Source organism: Carettochelys insculpta, chromosome 2 (assembly GCF_033958435.1).
Source record: "Carettochelys insculpta isolate YL-2023 chromosome 2, ASM3395843v1, whole genome shotgun sequence".
Lineage (NCBI taxonomy): Eukaryota > Metazoa > Chordata > Testudines > Carettochelyidae > Carettochelys > Carettochelys insculpta.
Genome location: NC_134138.1, coordinates 265,527,547 through 265,553,437, shown reverse-complemented (window position 1 = coordinate 265,553,437; position 25,891 = coordinate 265,527,547). Strand labels below are relative to the sequence as shown.

General features: G+C 42.9%; 1 protein-coding gene and 1 long non-coding RNA gene across 3 annotated transcripts in view; one reads left to right on the top strand and one right to left on the bottom strand.

Moving 5' to 3' along the window:
- Positions 1-25,891, top strand: part of LOC142008127 (uncharacterized) — an 85,023-nt gene that overhangs the window by 49,591 nt on the left and 9,541 nt on the right. The window lies entirely within an intron of this gene.
- The window catches only part of XRCC2 (X-ray repair cross complementing 2), a 29,469-nt gene continuing 12,392 nt past the window's right edge, over positions 8,815-25,891 (bottom strand). Inside the window, exons 3-4 of one of the 2 annotated variants that reach the window (XR_012644080.1) lie at positions 21,275-22,162; positions 8,815-17,073 (exon numbers count right to left, since the gene is read on the bottom strand). Coding sequence is in view for 1 of the 2 variants with exons in the window: in XM_074985096.1 (XP_074841197.1) it covers positions 21,447-22,162 (716 nt within the window). In the remaining variant the exon portion in view is untranslated. Of the gene's footprint in view, positions 22,163-25,891 lie in introns of both variants that reach the window. The other variant, XM_074985096.1, reaches the window with a different exon arrangement.

Here is a 25,891-nt window from a genome sequence, read left to right as displayed (position 1 = left end):
GAACTTCTCTTCTTCCAGAACCATTTGCTCAATTGCTTCTTCTATTGCTGTGGCTATCCCTTTTGAGTCTCTCCTCTAGGTCTTTGCCTGCCTGCATTCCTTATCTTCTCTTTGGGCACTGTTCTGTATGCATTCCTTATTTCTTCCTCACCTAGCCTCACCATGTCTCTTTTTTTCTTAAACTGTGTCTTATACTTTCTTTTGAGTTTCATCTTGATGTTCAGAATTACTAGACTGTGGTTCGAGTCTATATCCACTCCTTGCGAAGTTCAGCAGTGCTGTACAGTAGAACCCTAAGATACGTGCAACTCGAGTGCACATATCTTATGTTAGCATGACTGAGTGGTGGGGAGCTGGCGTCTAGCTCCAGACTGCACCACTGAGTGGAGCTGGGAAACTGACCAGTACAGCCATTCTGGTCAGTTTCCGGGCTCCTGCAGTTGGCAGGCAGCCCTGAGCCAGGCACCAGCTCCCTGCCACTCAGAGGAGCAGGCTCCCCGAGTTACTTGAAATTTGACTTACATGAGGTTACACAAGAATGCAACATCCGTTTTTAAGTTGGGAGTCTACTGTACTGATGTTACCCATCTTCTTCTTATTAAGATCATATCTATCATGTTCTTGGACTTCCTGTCATTCGATCGCCATGTCTACTTCCTAGAGTCCTTTTTTTGGAATCTCGTGTTGCATATCACCATCTTGTGCTCTGTAGCAAACTCTAGTAGTTTCTTTCCTTGTTTGTTTCTTTCTCCATATCAAACCTTCCTTAACTCTCTCCCAATCTTCTTTATGTGTTCCAACCATCGCATTCCAATCACGTCTGATGATCAACACATCTGTCTTTGGTATCACCTCCAGCGTCTTTGTCAAGATTTATAGAATAGCTGGATCTCTTCCCCCATACTGTCTGATGTGGGCGCATACACCGGAACAACCGAGATGTTGAACAGTTTCACTTTAAATCTCGCTACCATCATTCTTGCATTTACTGGTTGGTATCCTAACAATGCTCCTCTAGCTCTTTTGCTAAGTAAGAATCTGACTCCTGCCTCATGCTTCATTTCATTCCCTAACCAAATGACTTTGCAATCTCATATCTCTCCTGATGCAGTCCAATGCATCTCCACTAGTCCAATTACATCACATTGGTAACATTCCATCTCCTTTTGAAGCAGCTCTAAGTTTCCAGTCACCCACAGTTTTCAGATGTTTTTTGTTCCAGTTGATAGTAAATGTGTTCATTGTAATTTTCTTTTGGTAGCCAACTTATCAACCAACCCCAGTTGCTTTGTTGGTGTTGTGGAAATGAAAAAATAGAAGTTTGACAAAAATGAAAATTTTTACAGAAAGTGTTTGCTTATTTGTGCATATGTTTATAATGGTCAGATTTATTTTAATTCCAGATTTCTTGGGTTTCTAAGGCTTGGTTTTGAGATAAAAGTATGTAAAGATGGAGTCTGTCGCTGATAAGTGCTTTCAATGGAAACTCCATCTTTACATAGTTTTTGTTTTATAATTTCCTTGTTTTTTCAAAATTATCAAAAATATCATGTGAATTCTGAACATGAAACCTAAACAGAAAGTGACCCTGTGATTTTTTTCAATGATTTCAAGATACTTAGCCTGAACCTTAAATAGTATTTGTGTAGTAGACTTTTAATGGCCTCATCAGTGGTATACCAGAGCAGTGCAAATAACTAAGAGGATATTTGTCATTTAAGTTGGACATGCAGCTTCTTTGTATTGCCAGAGAAGTACAGATCATACTGGTGAATATTTTGCATTTGACATATTGGTTTAAACTGGTCAATGTGCAGTTTTTGAAGCAATTTCAGTATACTGGTTTAAAAATTGCAAAGTTAAATTCTGACTGCCCTTTTGTATCCACACTAGGGGATTTTATCAATTGAATTCCTTCATTTTCTTACTGGGGATATGAGGAGGGAGAGTCTAATCACCTAGTCTCAGTGTCTATGTACTTTAAAGCTCCCCCTGCTTTCCTTCCGCAGTTCCTACAGCAGTGTTATCTTAGGCCAGGTCTACACAATGGGAAAATTCGATTTAAGATATGTAATTTTTATAGCCAGAGTTACATATCTTAAATCCTCTTCTTTTTTTTTTTTTGTTTGGCCACCATCTCCAAAGCAAGAGGTCATTGACTTCCTTCACTCCTCGCAATTGCAAGGATTACTGGGGTTGACAGTGGTGCCCTGATCATTTGATTTTAGTGGCCCCCCCAGGTGCACTATATCAAAGCCCAGATGATTGACTGCCAGCATGTCAATCTTCCGATAAGTATAGACAAGCCCTTAGTATGCAGTAAGCTAATGCATCAATGCCATGGGAGCCCTTCAAACACTGATGACTAAGCTAGAATGTGGCCACTGAATTTTTAAAGAGCTGTGAAAGCTGGGCCTCCATAACATGTAATACAAATACATTATAGCTAGTGACACCCCAATAAATGAATCCTGGTGGCCAGCTTGGATTGTGGGTTTGTGTGTACACAATCATTTACTATGTCTCCAGCCCTGGAGAAATATATTGAGGCAAAATTTGTTCCTAAATCTAAATTTTGTATTTTTTAAAGTGCTAGGAGAACAGCTTTTGTGAAAACATATAAACATTCCCTTTCAAGTGCATGCTGAAAACCTGAAACTAAAAAAAGACTACCTAGTTTCATTTTGGCTATAGTCAGTTGTCATTGTCCAAGCATAAAGAAAATAAATACAATAAACAGGGTAAATAGAGGAACAGTCAGTTTGATTTTGAAAGTTATTTTAATTGTCTGAGGTGTTATTTATAATACAAGTAAGGTAATTTGTTTTTCTAAAATAAGTTGAAGTTCTGTTTTTCCCTTGCATTGGTATAATTGGTGAAATTTCTATGAATTTGCATTAGTGTAATTGCAAATGGAATGTTGCTCATGGCTGTTAACCTGATAGAACAGGAAAGAAATAGGGTCAGCAAGGAAGATGGTGGGGCTGCATGAATTGAATAGATGCATGGTTCCATGAACACAATTACACTGATCCAAAGAGCTGCTATTCCCTTCCTTGCCCAGTCACTGTACTCTGAACATCTGAGTTTAGTTGTGCAAGGTTAGTCCATAACTAGGACCTTAACAATCCTTTCCCTCTAATATGGCTCATAAAAATTCACAGCTGGATGATTAATTACAAATGTGTTGGGAACATTTTACCAAATATCCTCCTGATACTCAGTAATATGGTACCAGGTACCAGGATCTTAAGATTATTCAGTTTTGGCTAGTGGGGGTGGAGAAGAGATGAGTTACTTCATTCCAGTCCTACTTCATACAGAATTAGTGTTTTCCTATAAAGTCTCTACCATATATTCCTAAATGTACTGTCAAGCCAAAGCTTGACTAACTCTGATTATGGCGCATCTGTGGTTCATCCTATTACAGTGTCAGCATTCCATTTCTATCCATGTTTTATGTGGTTTATAGAAATGCAGGTCAGGAGGAGACCTTGGAAAGTCACCATGATGAAGCAAGGCCAGGTAAACCTAAACCAGGGATCGGCAACTACAATAGCAATAAAAGCCATTTTTAAAAAAAAATTTGGTTAAAAAAACCTCAGTAATTCAAGAGCTGCAATGCATGTGAATATTAGATGATCCTTAATAAATAACATCAACCCATACTTTTTGTAACCCGTTTTAAAAACAGCACACACACAATCATTTGTGATGTGACACCTTTACTGTAGGACATTCACCATTTATCGAATGTAATCAGGAGGGTTTTTTTTTTTTTTTTAACTTTGCATTTATTGCATTGGGAGCCACAAAGGAGTCCTTAAAGAAACGCGTATGGCTCTGGAGCTGCAGGTTGCAGACTCCTGACCTAGACCATCCCTGACAGGTGTTTGTCCAATATATTCTTTTAAAAGCTCCAAGGCTGGGGATTCCACAACCTCCCCTGGTAACCTGTTCCAGTACTAACCTACCCTTAGGGCTTGTCTACACTAGCTCCCTACTTCGAAGGGACGATGGTAAGTAGGGTGTTGGGAGTTTATTAATGAAGTGCTGTGCTGCATATGCAGCACTTCATTAAGCAAATTTGCCCCCATGGCAACTTTGAAGTGCTGTCTTGCGTCTAGCTCCGGCTCACCTGCCAGTACTTCGAAGTACCCCAGGGACTTCGAAGTCCCTTTACTCCTCAAAACTTTGAGGAGTAAAGGGACTTTGAAGTACCCCAGGCACTTTGAAGTACCAGCGGGTGAGCTGCAGCTAGATGCGAGTGGACACTTGGAAATTTAATAGTTTGAAGTTGCTGCAGTGTGGAATTTGCTTAATGAAGTGCTGCATATGCACCACAACACTTCATTAATAAACTCCCAACACCCTACTTACCATGTTCCTTTTAAAGTAGGGAGCTAGTGTAGACAAGCCTTAGAGTTAGAAAGTTCTCCTAAAAAGGAGCAAGTGAGGGTCTTAGTTACAGACTGCATTGCTTCTTGCTGTTTTTCCAATAAACAGGTTTTGGCATCCTCTTTAAAAGATACATTAAATCACAAGGTTCTGGGCTAGCTATGGTCTGAAGAAATGGGTCTGTCCCACGAAAGCTCACCTAATAAACTATTTTGCTAGTCTTTAAAGTGCTACGTGACTGCTCTTTGTTTTGATAGTGTATAGACTAGCACGGCTTCCTCTCTGTTACTAAATCACAAAGGTCAGGAACCCAATGAGAAGTGATGATCACAAATGTCCCTTACTGTTTTTTCACTGGAGTACAGCAAGGTGAGAGCCCTGTGTCTGCATGGCTGTGCTGCAGGAGGTGGTGGGGGAATAAAACATACCTTCTGTCAAGAGAGCAAGGAAGGGTCTGATACTGATGATGATGGAAGGCTTTGACATGGACCTGCATAATCATTTGGACATATATATTCACGTACCAATGCTCTAATTCTGTGCCCTGTAATACCAATGGTGTTTATTTTAGACAGTTGTTCTTAAATAACACTTCCATCCTGCCACGGGCTCTGCCCTCTCATGTTTACCAGGTTATCATGGGGTAGCTCCCTGGGCTGGGAAAATGGGGTGGGAGGAGGGACTTTTTATTGTTTGTATCCTTATTGTTAAAATTAGAAAGCAAAGAAGTAGCTTTTGGGATAGCTGTGAAATATTGCAATAATTCATGGCATTCTGTAGCACCTTCCATGCCAGGATCTCCAAGCACTTTGCACACAGCATAAATTTCCTCTCTTTATAGCAGATGGACATTTCATGAATATTAAAGCTTGATGTTTCATACTTACAAAGTGTTTGCCATTTCCCTAGTGTGAAATGTCATGACTATTATTAATTTCCATAATATTTTACAGTACTCAAATTGTTTTACAAACTATGGACCACAATCTCTCCTAAATGGAAAATGCTGCTGGCTAAACTCCATCTCCTCTCCACCAAAAATGGTAGGAAACAGTTTCTCCTGAATGGTTCTATAGGGGTTGGAGTTTGCCTCTTCACAGGGCTGCCCAGGGATTTGGCTCTTCAACTCAACAGAAGTCTCAAGAAGTCAGTATGTCTCAGGACATCTAAGAAACTGCAGTATCTCCAGTGAGCTGTCATATTGCCATTGGCTGCCTCCCCAGCAGTGGAGTAGCTGTTCAAAAAGACCAAGTGAAAGTTATTGCTGCTTCAATCTTCACTTATGCCTGACTGTAGCAGGGAGCAGCTGCTCTCCAGCTCTTGCTTGGCTTCGCTCTTTCCAACTACAAGCGTCTGGAAGAGTATAATGCCCCATCTGCCAGTGCTTAGTCCCCTCTGAACCTTGTTGCTGACCAGTACATCATAAATTGTTGGAGCCACACACCTCCCGGGCAACTTCACCTCCTTGACTAAGACCTGATCTCTCTTTGACTGCACTTGGCTTTCAAAGTATAAGAGTCCTTAAAGTTTGGAAAAGCAAAATGCATGTTTCATTCCGAAACCGAACTCCATTTTACTACCTCAAGGCCCCTTGATGGCTTTTCCACATTTTATACAGCATTAGGCTGTCAGGTACTTTCAGACTTGACCAACTCCCAAAAGCACTGGCTTGCCTTGTTCTCACACTGATCGTCTGCCTAGTCCCAAGGAACGCTCATCCTTTTCCAGCACAGAAACGGGCAAGTGAGAGCGTGTCACGTGTGGTGTATGGAAACTCCAGTCAGGCGGCCAAGCTGTTTCCAGGGGCTTGGCACCTCAGGATGGAATGAGCGAATGCAGGTAGAATGTTATTTTGCTTCTCCTTGTGAGCACTCTGTAGCTATGTGTCTGTTGAATCCCAAACTCAAGCAAAGCAGCTGGCTAAGGTGCGGTTCGAAAATCAGTTAAAAGATAACCAGGTCGCAGCTTAAAGCTTGCTCCGAGGGGGAAGCAGAGTGCAGCATATGTTCTTTCTTTGGAAGTGATATGAAAAAGCCTTTAATGGAGCCTTTACTGGCTTGTATTACTTGAGCTGCTAATTAATTATAACTATATGTGAATGACATCCACTGGGGAAGTGCACTGCAGCTTCCAGATGCCAGTTATTGGTCCCATTATAGACCTAAAACTGTTACCGTAAATCACGGTGTGATCCAAGATGAACTGGCACACGGTTGCTGTAAGGAAAGATAGAGCACTTTTGGTTTGTGTAACTGTGTGACAGTTGTCATCCAGTGAGATTAGTTAGTACTTTTAGAAGTCCAAGTCAGAAGCCATGAAATATTAAAGAATATTCCATCAATGAAACAAAGACACGCTTAACCAGGACTTCTGGGTGTTGATGGTAGCTAGATTTAAAGAACAGTATCAGATTTTAATTTTTTCAAAAGACATCAGATTAATCATTCTTATGAATGGTGCTGGTCTAACTTAGCTGCCACTGACCCATCAGGGGAAAACATTAGCATTCATCTCCAAAGCTCAGGTGCCAGGTAAGAAATGTTTCCCCAGGCCAAAATTAAGCATTTAGGGCAACTATTCAATCCCCCTTCCCCAAATGAATGAAAGAACATTACACAGCCATCTAACATCGGTTCCCAGTGAGGAGGAGAAGTTCTGAAGACTGGATGGCTGCCCAGTATCTATAACATGGGTGTTCAACCTTTTGGCTTGCCTGGGCCACATTGAGTGAAGATAGTCTTGGGCCGCATACAAAATATATAATATAGTTTATGTATATAAATCACATAATAATGTTAAAAGTTTGCGATCTTGTGGGGCCGCATTACTAGCTGTCCAGGGCTGCATGTGGCCCGTGGGCCGCAGGTTGGACACGCCTGATCTATAACAACCTAAAGATAAGCCACAGAGTAGTCTTTTTCCCCCCTCTCCTTTATCTAAATTAATAAGCTAAAAAATGTCTCACAAAATAGCAGTTGTGGGGTTCAGTGTTGCTCCATAGTTAGATCTCCTCCATTTGTAAAAATCCATCAAGTCCTCTGTTCCATGCCTTATCAGTACAGTAAACCCCTGAAATATGCGGCCTTAAGTTGCATGTAACTCACGTTAATGTGAGGTAAGCACAACTTGAAGCTGCTCTGCAGCTGTCAGCCTGCAGGCTAAGAGCTCCTTCTCTCTGTCTTCCCTGAGCCTGACAGTGGTGCCACTGGGGGACGGCAGGGAGAAGCAGCCAGGAAGCTGGTGGGCTCTTCAGTTTCCCAGGTGTCGCAAGTGGTGGGGAGCTGGGAACTAAGTGGTAGCCTGGTTCCAAGCTCCCCACCCTGACATGCACGAAAATTTGAGTTATGCAGAGGTTGCAGGAATGCAACTCCCATGTAACTCAGGATTTTACTGTACAGGATTTCCCCTTGCCATGTCTTCCTGACTGCTTTGTCTGGTTTAGTTTTAAAAATCTGAAACAATGGGAGCTCCGCTACTTCCCCTTTTGTTGAAGGGAAGTTAAATACTTGTTCAGAAAGATTTTAGGTTATATCACCCAGGCTGTGGCTACACTAGCACCTTCCCCTTTTGAAAGGGGGATGCTAATGAGCCACTTCGGCAGATGCGAATGAGGCATTGCCATGCATGTACAGCACCTCATTAGCATAACGGTGGCTGCGCGTTTGGAAAGTGCTGCTTTTGAAATGCACTCTGTCAGTGTAGATGGGGGCCTTTTGAAAGGACCTCCCTGGATTTCAAAAGCCCCTTCTTCCCAAAACCAAATGGGAAGAAGGGGCTTTCGAAGTCCGAGGGTCCTTTCGATAGGCCCCCATTTACACTGGCAGCATGCGTTTCAAAAGTACCACTTTCGAAACGCGCATAGCCACCGTTATGGCAATGATGCACTGCACATGTGTGGCAATGCCTGATTAGCATCTGCCGAAGTGGCTCATTAGCATCCCTCTTTTGAAAGGGGGGTGCTAGTGTAGACATAGCCATGGTGATGTATAGCATTTGTCGTGGTAGAGCAATAGAACTTGCATAAGTTCTAAATGGCCATTATAATAAATGGGAGACTCATGGGCCCATGGAGAAATTCCTTCCAGTTGTTATAACTCCTTAGGCATTCTACTTCATGGGACAGCTGTTGGCATACATGAAAACCCTTTTTGGTCCTAACTGTGCTGTGTTATCATTCGCACCCAGTAAGAGTTCTGGAGCTGTTGGAATGAGGTGGCACTTTGATTTTTACTATTTTGTACCTGTCATTAAGGTTAAATCATTGCCAGACTGAGAAACTGAGAGTTAACTGGAGTCCAAGGAGAAGGGTTTGGCTTCAGGTAAACAGAAGGGATATATTGAATAATAACAGAGAGGGAGCCATGTTAGTCTGTGCTCCAAGAAAACAAAGCAGCAAAAATGTAGCTCTTTAAAGACTAACAACATGATTTATTCAGTGATGAGCTTTTATGGGACAGACCCACTTCTTCAGATCAATTTCATTTCCAATACAGACTGACTTATATAAGTACAGGGGACCAAAAAGGAAAAAAAAGGCAATAAAAACTGACAAATCAAATTGGATAGAAGGAAGGGGGCAAGAGGTGGGGGGATGTTAATTGTCCTGTCTGGGATAATTATAAGCATCAAAGGAAGGGAAGCAGTCCTTGCAATGCGTGAGGTAGTTGATGTCTCTGTTCATACCACGTTACTTCGTTTAATTTGAATATGTACTCTAACTCACAAAGCTCACACTCTAATCTGTTGTTAAATTCTCTATGTTCCAGGACACAAATTCCCAGGTCTTAACAGAATGGCCCATTCCACTGGAGTGTTCACTGAAAGCCTTCTGGGTACTGAGTTTCTTGATGTCTGCTCTGTGTCTGTTTATTCTTTGGTGAAGGTTTTTCCCAGGCTGTTCAATGTACATTGTGTCAAGGCATTGTTGGCACATAATAGTATATATAGGCTGTGGCTACACTAGTCCCTCCTTTTTGAGGGGCTATAGTAATAAGCCACTTTGGCAGATGCCAATGAGGGGCTGCCATGAATGTGCAGCACCTTATAAGCATAATGTTGGCCACGCACGCTTTGAAAGTGCCAGTTTCGAAATGCACACCACCCGTGTAGCTGGGGGCCATTCGAAACAACCTCCTGATTTTGAAAGCTCCTTCTTCCCATTTGGTTTTGGGAAGAAGGGGTTTTCGAAATATGGGGGGTGCTTTCAAAAGGCCCCTTTCTCCATCCCACACTGATGTTGGTGAAATTATCCTTGTGATCAACCAACATCTGCAACACCATGGCAAACTGCCTCTTGTGGTTTACATGTTCTGTGGCAAGGTGGTTCAGTGCCAAGATAGGGTTGTGCATTCCTTCTGTCGCCCCACCAGAGTTAGGGAACCCCTTTGTGGCAAAACCATCCACTATGTTCTGCACATTTCCCAGAGTCATTGTCTCTCATAGTAGAAGGGTATTGATTGCCTTGGCTACCTGGATCACAGCAGTCCCCACTGTAGATTTGCCTGTTCCAAACTGATTGCCTACTGACCAGTAGTTGTCTGGCATTGCAAGCTTCCACAAAGCAATGGTCATTTTGGTATCACAGTGCTTCAGAGAGCACGAAAGCAATTCACAAAATTCCATGAAAGTGGCCTTACACATGTGGAAGTTTTGAAGCCACCTGCAGAACAATGCAGTCCCACCAGGCTGAGCTTGTTTCACAGCACCAAAACTGGGGCTCTACTGTGTACTTGCCACAGCAGTTTTAAACTGTACAGGTTTCATGCTAGCCTTGCAATGGCATCTGCACACGGATGGCAAAAAGCATTTTCATGCCCTTTTTACATTGCTTTCTAAAGGGACAGGGAAGGAGACAAATGCACTATGGAATGCTGATGACAAACACACAGGACTAACTACTGCACATTTTTGTCCCATCAGACACTGGGAAAGAAACCCACAAAACAACAGAGCAACCAAATCTGTGGGTTAGGTACCTATAGTACACAAAGTCAAAGCTGGCAACCCTAATGGGGAATCACTCCCCCGACTTTATGTGCCAGTGTGGCCACGTATCCTTAACTTAAAAAAACTGGGTGCTACAAATTTGACCTAATTTCATACTGTACACATATCCTTTGTTTGAGGTTTATGCTGGGGCTTGAATATCAAGACTTACAAATCATGCAACTGCTTGCAGATAGATTTTATTTTAGGTGACCACGGGAATTTGTATATGGAAATTCCAGCACTTAAAAGGTATGTGGCAGCTGAACAGAAGGTTTTAAGCATCTAAATTTTCAACTTGCTTCTCTAACGTGATAATTAGTCACTTCCATCCCTTTATTGATCTAGCTCTGGGTCGCCAATTTTGACCATACTGCTTTCAGAGGAGACTGTCAATACCGTCTCCTTGACGGCATCAGTGTACAACTTAGTTTGGCACTTGCTGTCAGGACCTGGACCTCTTTAACTGTATCTGTTTATAAAACTGTTTATTCAGATTTGCCTCCCATGTCTATTTGGACATATTTGCACAAAAGCACTCTCAAGTTTGAATTTGAACAGCTAAGTTGGGCACAACTGTCCATACACAGTTTATCATTCCAAGTAATCTCTGTGTCCCTGCTATATCTACTGGGGCAGGCATGGTGGTAAAAATAACATGCCCAGTGGGGATGTCAAAGGGCACGAATGAGTGCCTTGGAGTTTTTAAGGGAACTCTGATGTTGCATCCACCATAGAAAAATATTTGGCATTGGCCATCTCCCCAACATTTCTCTCCTTGTAGGAAGTAGAAAATGGCCCTTTTGCATATTTAATTCTTCTAGGTACTACACATAAATGAAGGGAACTTTCATGGGGAATAATGCGTGAGGTGGTTGGGCTCTTTCAGTTCTATTCTCTATGCTACTGAGAGCTTCCCTATCCCTTAAAAGGTGTCCTCAAACCCTTTCTAAACTGTTTTGAACCCCATCCCTCCAATGAGTAAACTTTTTTCATGAGAGCAAGGGCATGAACTTTGTGATCCAATAAAGCATGCTCGTTTCCCTGATACTGTCACAAATTGCCTTTTTGTTTTGTTATTTTCCCACACATTTAATTTGAATATTGTTTGGGGAGGTGGGTGGGTGAGGTAACCTCATCACTGTAAAGCTGCTTTCAGTCTTTTATGGCAATGATGTCCATTGGTCCTAGGAATATTTCATATGAGCAAGTTACGTAGCCATAGTTCTCTTTCTCCAAAACTGGGCACACTCAGGTGGTGCTTGTAAACTCTTGCAAAGTGATGTAACCTATTATCTTTCTTGCAACTTTTCGTGGGTGCTGGGCCCTGTCCTGGCATGTAGTGGCTGACATGGCTTGTGCTGCTCCATGTTTTGCTGGATTCTGGCTTTGAGCTCCACATGTCTTTCTGCCTGAGGTCTATTTTCTTGTGAAATTTTGGATTCGCAGTCATATCTACATAGCAGAACACCATTTGTCTTCCATACATTTCATTCTGGACTGTGTAATTTTTGTTGAGGGGCCAATTCTAGTTGTCTTACCAGGGGTTAATTCTGGTTCTTCTAGCACTCTATGCATGCTTTTAGTTCTGGATTCCAGTCAAAATCTGATTTCTTATCAGGAACTTGATTAGCCCCCTAAATTTGCAAGATTGACTAACAGAAGGCTGTGGAGCCAAACTTTTTTTTTATAACTTCATCTTTTTGTACCCTTAAGTTACAATCTCTTCTGTTCATATTTATGGGGAATACAATACTCAAATTTTTCATACTGTTTCAGTCTCCTCTGCTTAACTGAAGACTGCTAACCTCAATCAAATGTACCATCATCAGAAATAAGTCTGCTATGCTTAGACTACATTAAAAAACCTCCAAGAATGGAAATACTGACAGAAGACCAGCAGCCAAGTGGGGGTCATAATGTATTGCCCTGAATGCAACATGCATGATCATGTGCCTTGTGGACAGGTGGCATATGTATGCATGTGGTACAAGCACCTCACAGACCTCAGCAACAGATACAAGCTCTTGAGGCAAGAGTGGCTAAACTGGTAGAATAAAGGGAGACAGACAGGTCCATAGAAGAGACTCTCAGGGACTTTTACCTTGTCTCTCTCATAACCTCTATGCCGGTGAGGAGGATGAAAGTCTAAGGGGAGGAGAGCAATCAAGCTGGAGAAGAGGAAAACTAACCTGATGGGGTCTTAATATACTCTTGCATGGAGAGTATCACTATGGGGCGAGGACCCTCATTATTGGACAGAAATATGGAGCATTCAATTATTAGAAATACAGATTCTTGGATTTATGATGACTAAGGGAACCACATGGTGAATTGCCTGCCAGGTGTTGTGGCTGTGGATCTTATGAGACATCTAAATGGACTTATAAACAGACCTGGGGTCATGGTACATGCAGGTACCAGTGCCAAAAAGAAAGTGGTCCTGGAGGCCAAATTTAAGATTGCAAATAAGATATTAAAGTCCAGGGCCACGTTTACACGAGCAAGTTTCTTTGAAAAAGTTGGGCCTCTTTCGAAAAATCCTGCAGAACGTCTACACATGAAATGCAATCTTTTGAATATTAAATTGGAAGAATGCAGCCCTTTTTCTGGTGGCCCTCTTCCTTTCCTAGCTGAGGGAGAGAGCCTTTTTCCGAAAGATTTTTGTGGGAAAAAAGCATGTGTAGTTGCCCCGGGGCCCTTTTTTTCAAAAGAGCAGTACTCAGGGCACTGGAATTTTCAGTCCCTGTTCTGCTCTTTCAAAAGAGCTGGGGCTGTGTGGCCGCTCTCTATTAAAAAAAAGATCAATCCCCTCTTTCAATCTGCTTTTTTGTGTGTGGACACGATCTTTCAAAAGAAATTTTTTCAGAAGAGATCTTCCAAAGAACTTTGTTCAAAGGACTGCTCTGGTGTAGATGTAGCCCAGGACTTCTATGGTAATAGTCTCTGAATGCTTCCAGTTCCATTCATAGGGCCAGAAAGACAGAACTGCAGAAACTTAATGCATTGATGACATGATGATAGAGAGAAGGGCTTTAGATTTATTGGAAACTGGGAAAGGAGAAGCCTATCCATTTAAATCAAAATGGAACCAGATGTAAAATTACAAAGGTAAAGTTTTGTCATGTGTTGGGGAAAGCCAATGGGGTGGAAAAGCATGTGGTTCAGGTGAAGATATCATTTAGGACAAATTTATTGAAGGGAGAGCCCTATAGTCTAGTAAGGAGGACAGAAAATTAGTTGTTAAGTAGAGGTAGGAACTAGTGGGGAATATTGACAAAGAACAACTGAAAAATGCAGAATACTTTGCCTACCTTACTAGCAGATATAGATGTGATTCAGCACAGAGTCCCCTGCACCAGCCTTGCCTTTGACAGACTGTCTCCCCAGGTGTTCAACCATCACATCATCAGAACATACACACTAGATTTGTAATTTATAAACCCTCTAAGGCTGTAAAACTTGGATAACCTGTAGAAAATGCCTGAGAAACCTAGAACTGCAGCATCAACATTTTGTTTTGAAGATACTCAACATAAAATGGGAGGACTGTTGCACTAAAAACAGTGTCCTCTCAGATGTCAGCAACTTCAGGGGTGAAGCCCTGATTATCCAGCACTAGCTGAGGCAGAGAAGCACTGTGTGTGTGCACACCTGCTATGCACTTACCAAAACAACTGCTGTATGCCCAAGAAAGAAAAACTAACAGGGAGAACTCTTTTAGATAGATCAGAAGCAGGGAGTCAGCCAAACAGGCAGCTGTGCCGTTACACAACAAAGGTGTTAAGGGCACACTCCAGGAAGACATGGTCATTGCAGAGAAGCTAAATGCATTCTCTGAACTGGTTTTCATTACAGAGAATCTCAGGGAAATACCCACATCACAGCTATCGTTTTTGGGTAACAAATCTGAAGTTCAATCCCATTCTGATGTGTCATTAGGTATTAGAACAAATTGATAAATTAATTAGTAATACATCACCAAGACCATATGGTATTCACTCAAGTTCTGACAGTACTCAAATATGGAATTGCAGAACTCCAAACTATAGTATGTTAACCATTGCTCAAACAGCTTCTGTACTAGATGACTAGAAGGTAGCTGATGTAACAATAGTTTTTAAAGTACTGTATTCCAGAAGCGATCTTGGCAATTACAGATCAGTATTCCTAACCTCAATACTAGATAAATTGGTAGAAACTATGACAAAGAATAAAAGTATCACATGCATAGATGACCACAATTGGTTGGTGAATAGTTTATATGGCTTTTGTAAAGGGAAATCATGTCTCAACAATGTATTAGAATTCTTTGAGGGTTTCAGCAAGCATGTGGATAAGGGTGATCCAGTTGACATAGTGTACTTGGATTTTCAGAAAGCCTTTGACGTGGTCCCTCACCTAAGGATCTTAAAGAAACTATGTAGTCATGGAAAAAGAGGGAAGGCCTGCTTTTGGATCAATATCTAAAGGGTAGGAAAAACTAGTTACCTACCTTTTGTAATTGTTTTCCTTCGAGATGTGTTGCTTATGTCCATTCCAACAGGTGTGCGCGCGTGGTATCTCCATGATTGCCAGAAAGCTTTTACCCTGGCGGTATCCATCAGGTCAGCTTTAGAACTCCCTAGAGTAGTGCCACTATGGCAGTTCGTAAAAGATGCTGACTATTTCCTGCCCTCTCAGTTCCTTCTTGCTGGAATAATCTCAGAGAGAAGGCAGGTGGAATCTGAAAATGGACATGAGCAACACATCTTGAAGAACAACGGTTATGAAAGGTAAGTAACCATTTTTTCTTCTTTGAGTGATTGCTCATGTGCGTTCCAACAGGTGATCTACCAGCAGTTCCCCTGGAGCAGGGATTGGAACTCAGCTAATGGCCAACTGAAGGACCACCCTGCAGAGAGCCACATCATCCCTCACATGCTGTGTCAGAGCATAATCTGACATTTATGTATGCACCAATGCCCATGTTGCCACCCTACATAGGTGTCCATAGCAGGTAGTGCAGTAGTATAAGTGCCCACAAAGTGTCCATATGGGGACAAGGATGAGGAGGTGCTCAGAACAGGGTTGTCTCATTTCTCTGCCTGCCAACTAAGCATCTCAGAGAATGGCACCACTCGTCATCAGTAGCATCATTGGTGCTGTCACTGTAGCCCCTGGTGCTGATACAGATGTTGACACTGTGTGGGTACATTATGTGGGTGCTTGCGATGGCCTTTGCAGTGTAGTGGTACCTGGTCGTGCCAGAGAATGTGCCATCATGGCTGTAAGATGTCTTCAAATTTGTCAGCATAGGTGGGAGGTCAACATCTTCCTCCAACTGTTCTCTGTCTGAAGAGACCAAGACAACCAGATTCAATGACTGAGCTGGAGCCAAGGGTGCCAGAAGCAGCAGTACCACATGTGGGTACTCCAGTGCTGGGTGTGCCCACTAATGTCTTTGCATTGTGTCTCAGCAGCCGCCCAAACTCTCTCTGGCTTATTCTTCTTAGTTGGCACCAGGGATTGAGAGCAGTGCTTCATGCTCAAACCCACAGAGTGAGCAAGAAGTCTGTTGGCAGAGTGCTTCTTCAGTGACACAGTATCATGTACAGGCACCAGGGCAACATGCACCATCATTGCCACAGCTGGCTTTGGTGCTGGTTGAAGTTGGAGCATTGCTTCCATCAAGAGGATCTTGAGACAGTGATCTTACTCTTTCTTGGCATGGAGACAGACGCCTTGACAAATGAGGCACTTGTCAGTTTTCATCTCTCACCCACACACTTAAGGCAATTGGCATGAGGGTTGCCCCGGAATGTGTTACTACAATTATAACTTAAGAACTCTGCTAACTGCACTAGGGTACTAAGATGCTTCCAATGACCATCACGGGCAGTAAGAAGGAAGTGAAAAGGTGGGAGGGGATTGGCAGTGTCATACCAGCACCACTCTAGGGGCTTCTACAGCTGACCCGATGAATATTGCTAGGGTTCAAGCTTTCCAGAGACTGTGTACATCGCATGTGCACACCTGTTGGAACGCAATGAACAATCACTCGAAGAATAAATGATTAATTCTTACAGTGCACAGGTAAAGAAAGGGGTTCACCAATGATTTGTTGTGAGACCTGTGCTGTTCAACGTAGTCATTAATGATCTGGAAAAGGGAGAGAAATAACAAAGTTTCATATGATGAAAAATTATTCAAGGTAGTTAAATGCAAAGCTAACTGAAGAGTTATAAAGGGGAAATCTCACCAAACTGGGTGACTGGGCAACAAAATGGCAGACACAATTCAACAACAAGTACAAAGTAATGCATACTGAAACCCCCACCCCGTGACACACATATGTGATCAGTTGTGAATTAGCTGCTGCAGCAGCCCTGTGTGAAAAGGTGGCCTTTTATTAAGAAATGCTTTAGTTCAAGGTTACACATATCTATAAGCATTAAAACACTAAGGGACAGCCAAAGTTCCAATGTGTATGAAAACTTAATGAGGTAACTTTGAACTGAAACAACATCATAGCAAAATGATAAAGTACTAACCTCAAATAAATGCACTGATAAAGCTGCAGTTGAGGCACACTTTTTAGTGCTCTTTCTTTACATATTTTGCAGTTAGCACTAATGCACTGCTTAAGCCATGGGTCTCCAACCTTTTGGCTTGCCTGGGCCGCATTGAGTGAAGAGGAATTGTCTTGGGCTGCATATAAAATATATAATATAGTTAATGTATATAAATCACATAATAATGTTAAAAGATTACGATCTTGTGGGGCCGCATTACTAGCTGTCCAGGGCCGCATGCGGCCCACAGGCCGCGGGTTGGACACGCCTGGCTTAAGCCAATGACACAATTAAAATACAGAATGGGAAAAGAATAGCTATTGAGATTGATGGTTGCCTTTGGACTTCCCATGAGCCTGTTTTATAATTTTTCTGAAACTAATATGCAATGGTATGGGGGGAGGTCTTTGGATTGATCACACATTTATTATTACACACTTATAAAGACATCCATCACAGCAGTGTCTGTTGCAGCTCAGGGCTTACAATAGGTCATTACCATTCCTAATTAGGAGACTGAGTCAAACTGCCATTGACACATACGTATGGGAAGCAGATCATCCCTAGAGATGCAGCATCTCTTTTGCCTGAAGCTTTTGGACAAAAAATGGAAAGGGATTTGGCTTGTCCTCTGAGAGCCCAACCCTTTTTAAACATGGCCCTGTTTTTGTTTTTCTGGTGGGACTGCACTGCAGCAACATCGGTCTTGTAACACAGACTATCCTGCCTCCAGGTTCATCCAGCATAGCAAAGGTTGCTCACCAAGTTGGAGATGCAGAGGGGGTCTGTACGGTGACTGGGGTCTGGGCACAGAGGCCAGGATCCCGGGCCAAAAAGCAGGTGTAATATGCTTGCATAGGCCTGAAGTTAGCAGCTGCATTCTCAATGTACTGTGCATTCCACCAGATTGCTTTCACAATTAATCCCACGGCAAGCCTTTTACAAGGATCAAGCCAGACCATGAAGACAACGGTGAGAGGCACTTCTGCAGGGAAGCATCTTTCAAGCTGTAAATGATAGAGTGCAGTTGTGGATGAGGATACTCTGAGAATCCAGGAGCAACAAATTTAACATAAAAGTAGCTTGGAGGAAGCAGTAGCAAGAGAAACTTCCCTTCAGAAAAAAAGCCTTTTGAACAAGCTTTGAGAATTATTATATGCGTTTATTACACTTAGTTTGACTCAGGCTCCTAACTAGGAATCTTCGTGACCTAATTTAAGCCTTATAAATGTGTGTAATAATTACATTCATATAAAGGTGAAGTAAGCCAGTGAGCCCTAGGGTGGCACACTAGTAAAAGACTGTTTAGCTGAGCAATGGGACTCTGGATGCTGCTGGCACCCTGGGTGGCATGGCCACAAAGCAACCAGGCTCCAGTGCCAGTGTTCAGGTGGCTGGGCAGTGAGGTCCCTGTTGCCCCAGCCAGGACCAGGACCTATGTTAACGAAATAGCTAAAGGTTTGGGGTGTAGGTGGGAGAAGAAGCAATCACATTAATACACTCAGGCTGTCTACGCAGTACAGACTTAAGCCGACACAAGATACATTGGTGATCATAAACCACAGGCAATTATAAACCACCATAATTGCATCACTTGTGCATGTTCTATGTGGGATAGTCAGGGAAGGTGCATGATGCACACATCTTCAGGCACATTATCCTGTTCAGAGAGCTGGAAACAGGGGCTTTCTTTCCAGAGTAGACAATTCCAATGGGGCATACTGAAATGCCAGCAGAGATCCTGGGAGACCGAGCACACTCCCATCCATGAAACCATGGACTCCCACACTCCCAGCACAGGAACCACTGGCAGAAGACTGGTGAGTATCTCCAGGAAAGTTTCCTAGCAATCTCTCTGGAGGATTCTTGGGCAATCTAGGTGTACATTAACCAACTATTCCACCCACTGAGTAGCTGCTGCCCAGAGGACTATGAAACCGATGCAAACACAGCTATTCTTGCACATGTCTATCATTTAACCTGCTTACAGTGTATAATAAAGCAAAGGATAGACAATGCATGTAACCAAAGAGTATCAACTCAAAATGGTCACTTACCACAGCTCCTCTTCTCCAGCAACACGCGTGCCAGAGATAGTGTTCTGGGACTAACTCAAACCCTCTGGGAAGAGGTCCTGGCTCACCCACAGCAGTGGACAACCCTGTTGCCTGTCCTATCTTATCCTTCAACTCCACTTCCTTGTTCACCACTTTGTTCTCGGGCAGCTGAGTTTGCTGGCCCCTATCTTGAGCATTCCCAAAGCATCCATGGGGATGTTGGTGGAGGAAGGGGGGTTGCTGCAGAGGATGGCATTCAGCTCCTTATAGACATGGCAGGTCTTTGGCACAGCACTAGAGCAATAATTTGACTCCCTTGCCTGCTGGTATGCTAGCCTCAGCTCCTTTATCTTTGACTGATGCAGATGCATATACCATTTGTAGGCCTCACTTAACATGACAAGAGAAATCTGGTATGACTGCAGTGGAGACTGCACAGCATCCTCTCTGTACAGTCCCCATCCAACAACTCCAGTGTCCTCCAAGTGAGCCACTTCTGTATGGAGCTGCCTTGGTCAGGTGAGAAGATGGAGTTCTCTAAGCTGAGCAAACAAGTGGAATTTCAAAAATCCCTAGTCCTTTAAAGAGGGGAGGGGAGGATGACTGTATACCTCGGTGCAAGGCAGTGGAGTCTGAACTGGTGACCAGAGCAGTCAGGATGGGCATTGTGGGTCACTTCCTGGAGGCGATTTACAGTGACTTAACCAAATGTCATGTCTATACTTTGTCAATCTAACTTGCTGCAAAAAGCTCTATGCCTGTTGTCATGGTGGTTTTATTTTGCTGGTAAAGCAGAAGAGTTTTGTTTACAGGAGAAGCTAGGTTACAGGATTTGGGGTATACCACTGTTGCTCATATATTGCGTCTCCAGGCATGATTTCATGCTTGGCTTAAACAATAAAGGTGCTAAAGCAGCACAAGGAGAACATATGATTGAGATGTGGGTGCTCAGCACCCTTAAAAAAAATCAGCCTATTTCTTAAACGCCTAATTATATATACCCTGATTTGACAACTTTTATCCTCAGAAGTCAGATGAAAATGTTAAGATGCTCACTGTAATAGTGCCTCAGTTATCTTGCACATTGTCTGAGGTGCTTTTTAATATGCAATTTATTATAGTGATGTGTGCTAAACTGTGAAATGCCTATGTTGTACACCATGGCTGAACTAACTTTGCAACAAGAACCATACTTGTCCTCTAGCTTTCAGTGGTCTCAATCTGAAACAGTAATGTATTTTCACATTAAATAATGTATAGTATTATTCCTATAAAGCCATTTGAAGCTTTTAAAGGGCACTCTAGATTAATAAATGATACGTTGTTCTTTGCCAGAACTGTACTGAATTTCCCATATGGTCTGGAGTTTGTTTGCCAGAGTTGCAGCACACCAAGTCCTGCACACAAATGGTCTACTTGGGCTTCATTCAGGAAAAGCTTCTTCTAGCTGCTTCATTTGTACTGTGGTTGCAGGTGGGAGCTTGCAGCATTTGAAATCTGTTAATGCCAATGACTAAAATGCGTAAACCCATATCATACCAACAGAGTGCCAAGTAAAAGGCTAAACACAGATAAAAACAAATAAATTACAGGATGGGAAGATCTTTCTGTTAGCCACGTGTAGGGGAACACAGAGAAGGTGACAGGACAGTGGAAACAAGCCATGCCACCACTGTAGGCATTTTTTCCCTAGTGTGGGTATAGGTTCAGATGGAAATTTGGCTTGGAGATGAGAGGACACCCAAACCAGACTGGGAGTTTGGCATTAAGCCATGAGGGCGTGCTCCAGTTTGGGGGTACTTTATGCTTTCAGAGGCCCACTGCTAACGTGCTATAAAAACTCCACAGACCACCTGTGCCACAGTAACTTTTTTTTTTTTTTTTAAAAACATAAGCTGTTGAGGGACAGAGCCAAGTGACAAACCACAAATGGGCAGTGCTGGCTAGGAGGACCAGGATCAACACTATATACCTTTCCCTGGAGGAGATTAATCTCTCCCCTCAGGTACACCTGTGCCTGCTGGCAGAGGATGAATGCATAGCATATAGCCTGGTGTTAATGAGAGTGAATTAAGACCAAACTTGCCTAAACACATGCACTAGCATTAGTCACTGGACATTGATTAGAACATAGAGCTGATGTCAGTGCATTGAGCTGTAAACCCTGTATGTTACACTGCATAAGAATATTAGGAGTTAAAGATGCCCTCAACTTTTAATCTTCTTGATTTAATCCTATGTATCAACCACATACAAGCAGTTTCAATATTTTAAGCTTACCTTGTGCAGAAATTCAAAGCTTTAAAACTACTCTGCCCTTTACTGTGTTGAAGATATTGAAATGTTCATGAACAATCTGAGATAATAAAATAAGCTGGAAGTTTATTTTTAAAAAACTAAAGCAAATTAGACTGACACATGAAGATTTACTAGTTTTAGAGACAGATTAATATTAAAACTGAACTCCACATTCTGCAATGCTAAACGAACATTTTATGACATGGGTTTTTTTGGTGTGACAAGAAACAATTGAAAAAGCTTTGTTACTGCTAGAATTACATTGCTTAGAGAAAAATATTCTGTGGGTTACCATTTGTTGCCATGATTTACAAAGATAAGGCCTATATTCTACATCAGCTTCACCGTGAAGTTTTAAAGCAGTGGAGCTTTCTGTGGCATTTGAAGATTTTTGCATAATTGTTTGTGTTGTTGCAAACAGGGCCAAATGATGCTCTCTGACCAGCTTTTCAAGAAATTCAGCACATCTCTTCAGATTCATCTCCTGAATGTTTATGCTCTCCCCTCCATTGCTTCTATCTATCCAATAAAAAGCTGAGATACTATCTAAAATCACAATGCAGAGGGATGGGTGAGAGTAAAACTTGTTTTCTAGAGAGTAAAGAGTAAGAAGCAACTGGGTGCTGCTGTTGCAGTTAACAAGGAAAAGCCGTCCAAGGCACTGTTTGATAATTTCTTCTGTGCTGTGAGGCAGTCTGTGTTCAAGAATGGTAACCAGGCGAAGCATATCAAAATGGTAGTCTGTGTCAATGAACATGACTTCTATTTCCAGTCCTCCTTCTGATTTTGGAAGGACACAGCGGGCTATCAGGTGGTAAAGCATTTCTGTCTTCCCTGTTCCTTCTGGACCATGGAATTCAACAACATCTCCTGAATGAAACAAAAAACCAAAACAAAACAAAAAAATCCCATAAAGTAAAAAAAAAACAACACGTGAGATGGAGCATGTATTGCTTACAAACTACTTACAAGATTTATTGACCCAATTTTTCAAAGTTGTTGAGCACCCACAACTCATTTACATCATTGGGAGCTGCTAACTGCGAACTGACAGCAGCAAGTTCTCATTCTGAAAATCCACCCAGAAGACTATTTAGAGCCCCTTTGATCTACACCTACTAGTTACAACTAAAGCAAATTGCTACACCCGCACCAGGACTCCTTTTGGCCCAGGGAACTCTGTGGCTTCTTGATGTTTAGAAGTAGAACAAATATAGAAAACTTCCTTCTTCCAGTCCTATCTTACTCAGCCCCCTGAAAGAAGCGGGGAATATGCATCACAGATTTAGTTCATGCGAACTGAGTTAGTGCAATTTATTGTTCATGTAGCTACAATGATGCTGCATATTATGTTGGCAGTCCTCCAACTGCTATCACACACTACTCTGCAGTACCCTGGGCCTTAAACCAGTTTGTTCATCTGTGTGCTTTCCACTGCTATAGGGTAAAGTTGACCAGATGTCCCCACTCCAGTTTAAAGCTGGCACACTGCCAGGATCAGCCCATTTACTCCTGGATTCCAATATTATCAGCATTACAGCAATACAACTCCTTACAACTTTTATAACACGCCTCAAAGCACTTGCTATGAGCTGCACTGAGACCCTAAATCTTACTGCCATCTGGGCAACAATTGGTGAAATAAGCTTGAGGCCAAATTCTGCAATGTGCCTGTGGACAGCACTTCCTCCTCCCCGCAGTGCCTGCTCTCTTCTGGTGGTCCTGCCTATCAGTCTGCCCCAGTGACTCCCACCTACCACAATCAGCTGTTCTGCGGCTGCAGGAGGCACTGCAAAGCTGTGGGGAGGATTAAGGGCTGGACATGCTCATAGGAGAGGCTGGAATGGGGCAGGAGGAAGTAGGGTGGGGTCCTGGAGGAAGTTGGGGGCAGAGCCTGGGTGGAGCTGGGGGAGCACTCCCCAGCACATTAGAAATTCAGCATCTACGGTTCCAGGTGCCCTATGGCTGCCGCCATTGTTTGAAGATGTAAACTGGGAGTGTTCTGAGTCTCCAGCTCCTACCTCCCTCAGACATATTGTCCCTTTCTCAAATGGCAAGTGAACCAGCTCCACAATCAGTTTTTGTGCTGCTGGTCTGTTCTTTGTCCCTTTGAATAAGGCCGTATTGTGCCTCTTTGTCACCTGCTAGAGTGTAACCCCATCCAGTGTCAGGACAGCTTAATGGGGATACAGAGAAGATTGCTGTCCCATTTGCCTCTAGATGTCCCTCCCACTTACCATCCAAAAGTGTATCAGCACCTCCAAACACAGCCCAATTGTAAAGAGAGCCTGGGAACATAATTCCCAACTCCCCCGCCCCGCAGCCTGCAAGGCACAACTGCAAACCAAAACAGCATACACTGCACACCCCAAAATCCCAAACTAGCCCCCATTCACACAGCAATTACCATCCCTCAGGGCTCCCCCCACTCCCTCCAAGAATGGAAAGAACTGTAGGGAGGGGAAACGAGAAAGGCTGTTAATAAAGGCTATCATAGCCTCTATGGAATATGAACAACAGCCACTTGTTTTTAATCCCTACTTCCATCCATAGTACCTGCAGCAGGCGGACACTGAAGAACAGGGATTTCTTAATGGCTGAGTGGCTGGCTAATGTTTATAGAGTCCAAGGCCAGAAGGGACTATTGCAATCATTTAGTCTAATTTTTTATATAGAACAGGCCACAGAGCTTCTCCAAAATAATTCCTAGACAGATCTTTTAGAACAAACCATCAAATCTTCCTTTTAAAATTGATAGTGATCAAGAAGCCACCTTGAAGGGAAAAGAAAACTCAGTGTGAAATGCTTGTAGATCTCACTGCAGATCATCCCTAAGAACTTGAAACCAAAATAGTGAGCTGAAGGTTGCATTTGAGATTAGAGAGAGAGAGAGAGAGAGAGAAAGAGACAGGGATGTACCCAGAGAAAGCACTTAAGTGGCCAGAGACAGTGTTGCTATGGCAAAGACTCTAGAGAAAGAGAGGGACATGCAGAGGCAACTCCTGGAGGCTGATACAGAAGTAGAACACAGCTGCCGTGTGTGTTGCTTGTGGGGGGCACAAACAACCCAGGGACACAGCCATGTTCTGCAGCCACTAGACAATACAGTGTACTGGTTCCACCATTAGGTCCTGCCGTACTCCATTTGTTTCCCTATCCCAAGCTCACACCAGCAGAAACAATTGCACCTGGGAGCCCAGCTCTTTTGAGTCATCTAATGGCCATAGACTCTGAGCCCTGACAGAAGAAGAGAAAAGAACAAGAGGCAGAGATGGGATGTTTGCTTACCTATGAACTGGAGCCTCTCTCTGATCCCCCATGTTATTGTGTGCTGCCCTCCAATGCACTGCCTCATTTTAAAACAGCATTTCACTGTTGTTTTAAAGGTTTCTTTCTGGTTATTACACACTAAACTATCACAATTTAAAAAAAGCTCTGCATAAAGAGCCCACAATGAATGGTACAGAGAAAAACTCTCAATTTTGTGTAACACGTGGACATTCAACAATTCCTGCTTTATGGTGTGTGATAATGTCCATGTGAGGCAAGGACGGGGAACTTACGGCCCACAGGCTGCATCTGGCCCTTTGCTCAATTTCATCTGTCCTATGGCACTCCCTGTCAGAGGGCTGGAGCCCTGAGCCTTGGTGTACCCCTCCTCACGCCCCCCCCCCCCCCACTGCCATGGGGCTGGAATCCTGAGCTTTGGCACATGCCTCCCCCCACTGTGGGGCTGTATCCCTGAGCCTTGGTATTCACCTCCCTGCTCCACCCCACCCCCGAGGTGCAGGGCTTGAGCACCGCACCTCGGTATGTGCCTCACACGTAAGCAAACTCTGCCACAAAGGCTGGAGTCTAAACCTTGTCCCAGTATGGGGGAAGCCCAAAGCCACAACGGCCACCTTGGGTAGGTGAATGGCCTGTGACTGATTTTTCCTGTGAGTCAATGGCTTGTGACAGAAAAAAACAGTTCCCCATGATCAAAGTAGGGCTCCATGCATTTTTATAAAAGCACATGTGGTCAGGTGGACATTTAATTCTGACAGAAAAGAATTAAAATTGCCCAACTCTTACTGCAGCAAGCTTTGCATTTCCATGACCTATGCATGTGTAAATGAGGTAAGAGCTTTTCAGAGAAGGGAGGTAAGAGCAGAGAATTAATTGCAGCTTTGCTCCAACAAGCCTGTGCCTGTCTGTGTTAATAGGGTTTTTCAAGTCATTACTCAACATTCATGGGCTAGCATTGTTCACAAGTATACAGACTCTCATGGAGAATTTGGGGGCAAGGGAAGAAGCAGGGACTTCAGACTCTTGGTTCACACACTGGAAGTGTTAAAGGTAATTTACACATGATGTGACAGTTCTAGCCATTTCAGCAGTACATAGAAACTCTCTTTCCACAATACAGACTATATAAAATTCAGCAGTGTCCTCTCAAACTGGAATTCTATTTTTCTTAATTTTTGGTGTTTCCAAAATTATACACAAGGGTCTGGGAGGCAGTCAGGGTTTACTTGTTTGTGCTGAAAACCCCTCCCCCACATTGCTAAACTAAGGATGAGAACTATTCAATATATTAAATAAGTCCTCACTTTCCCT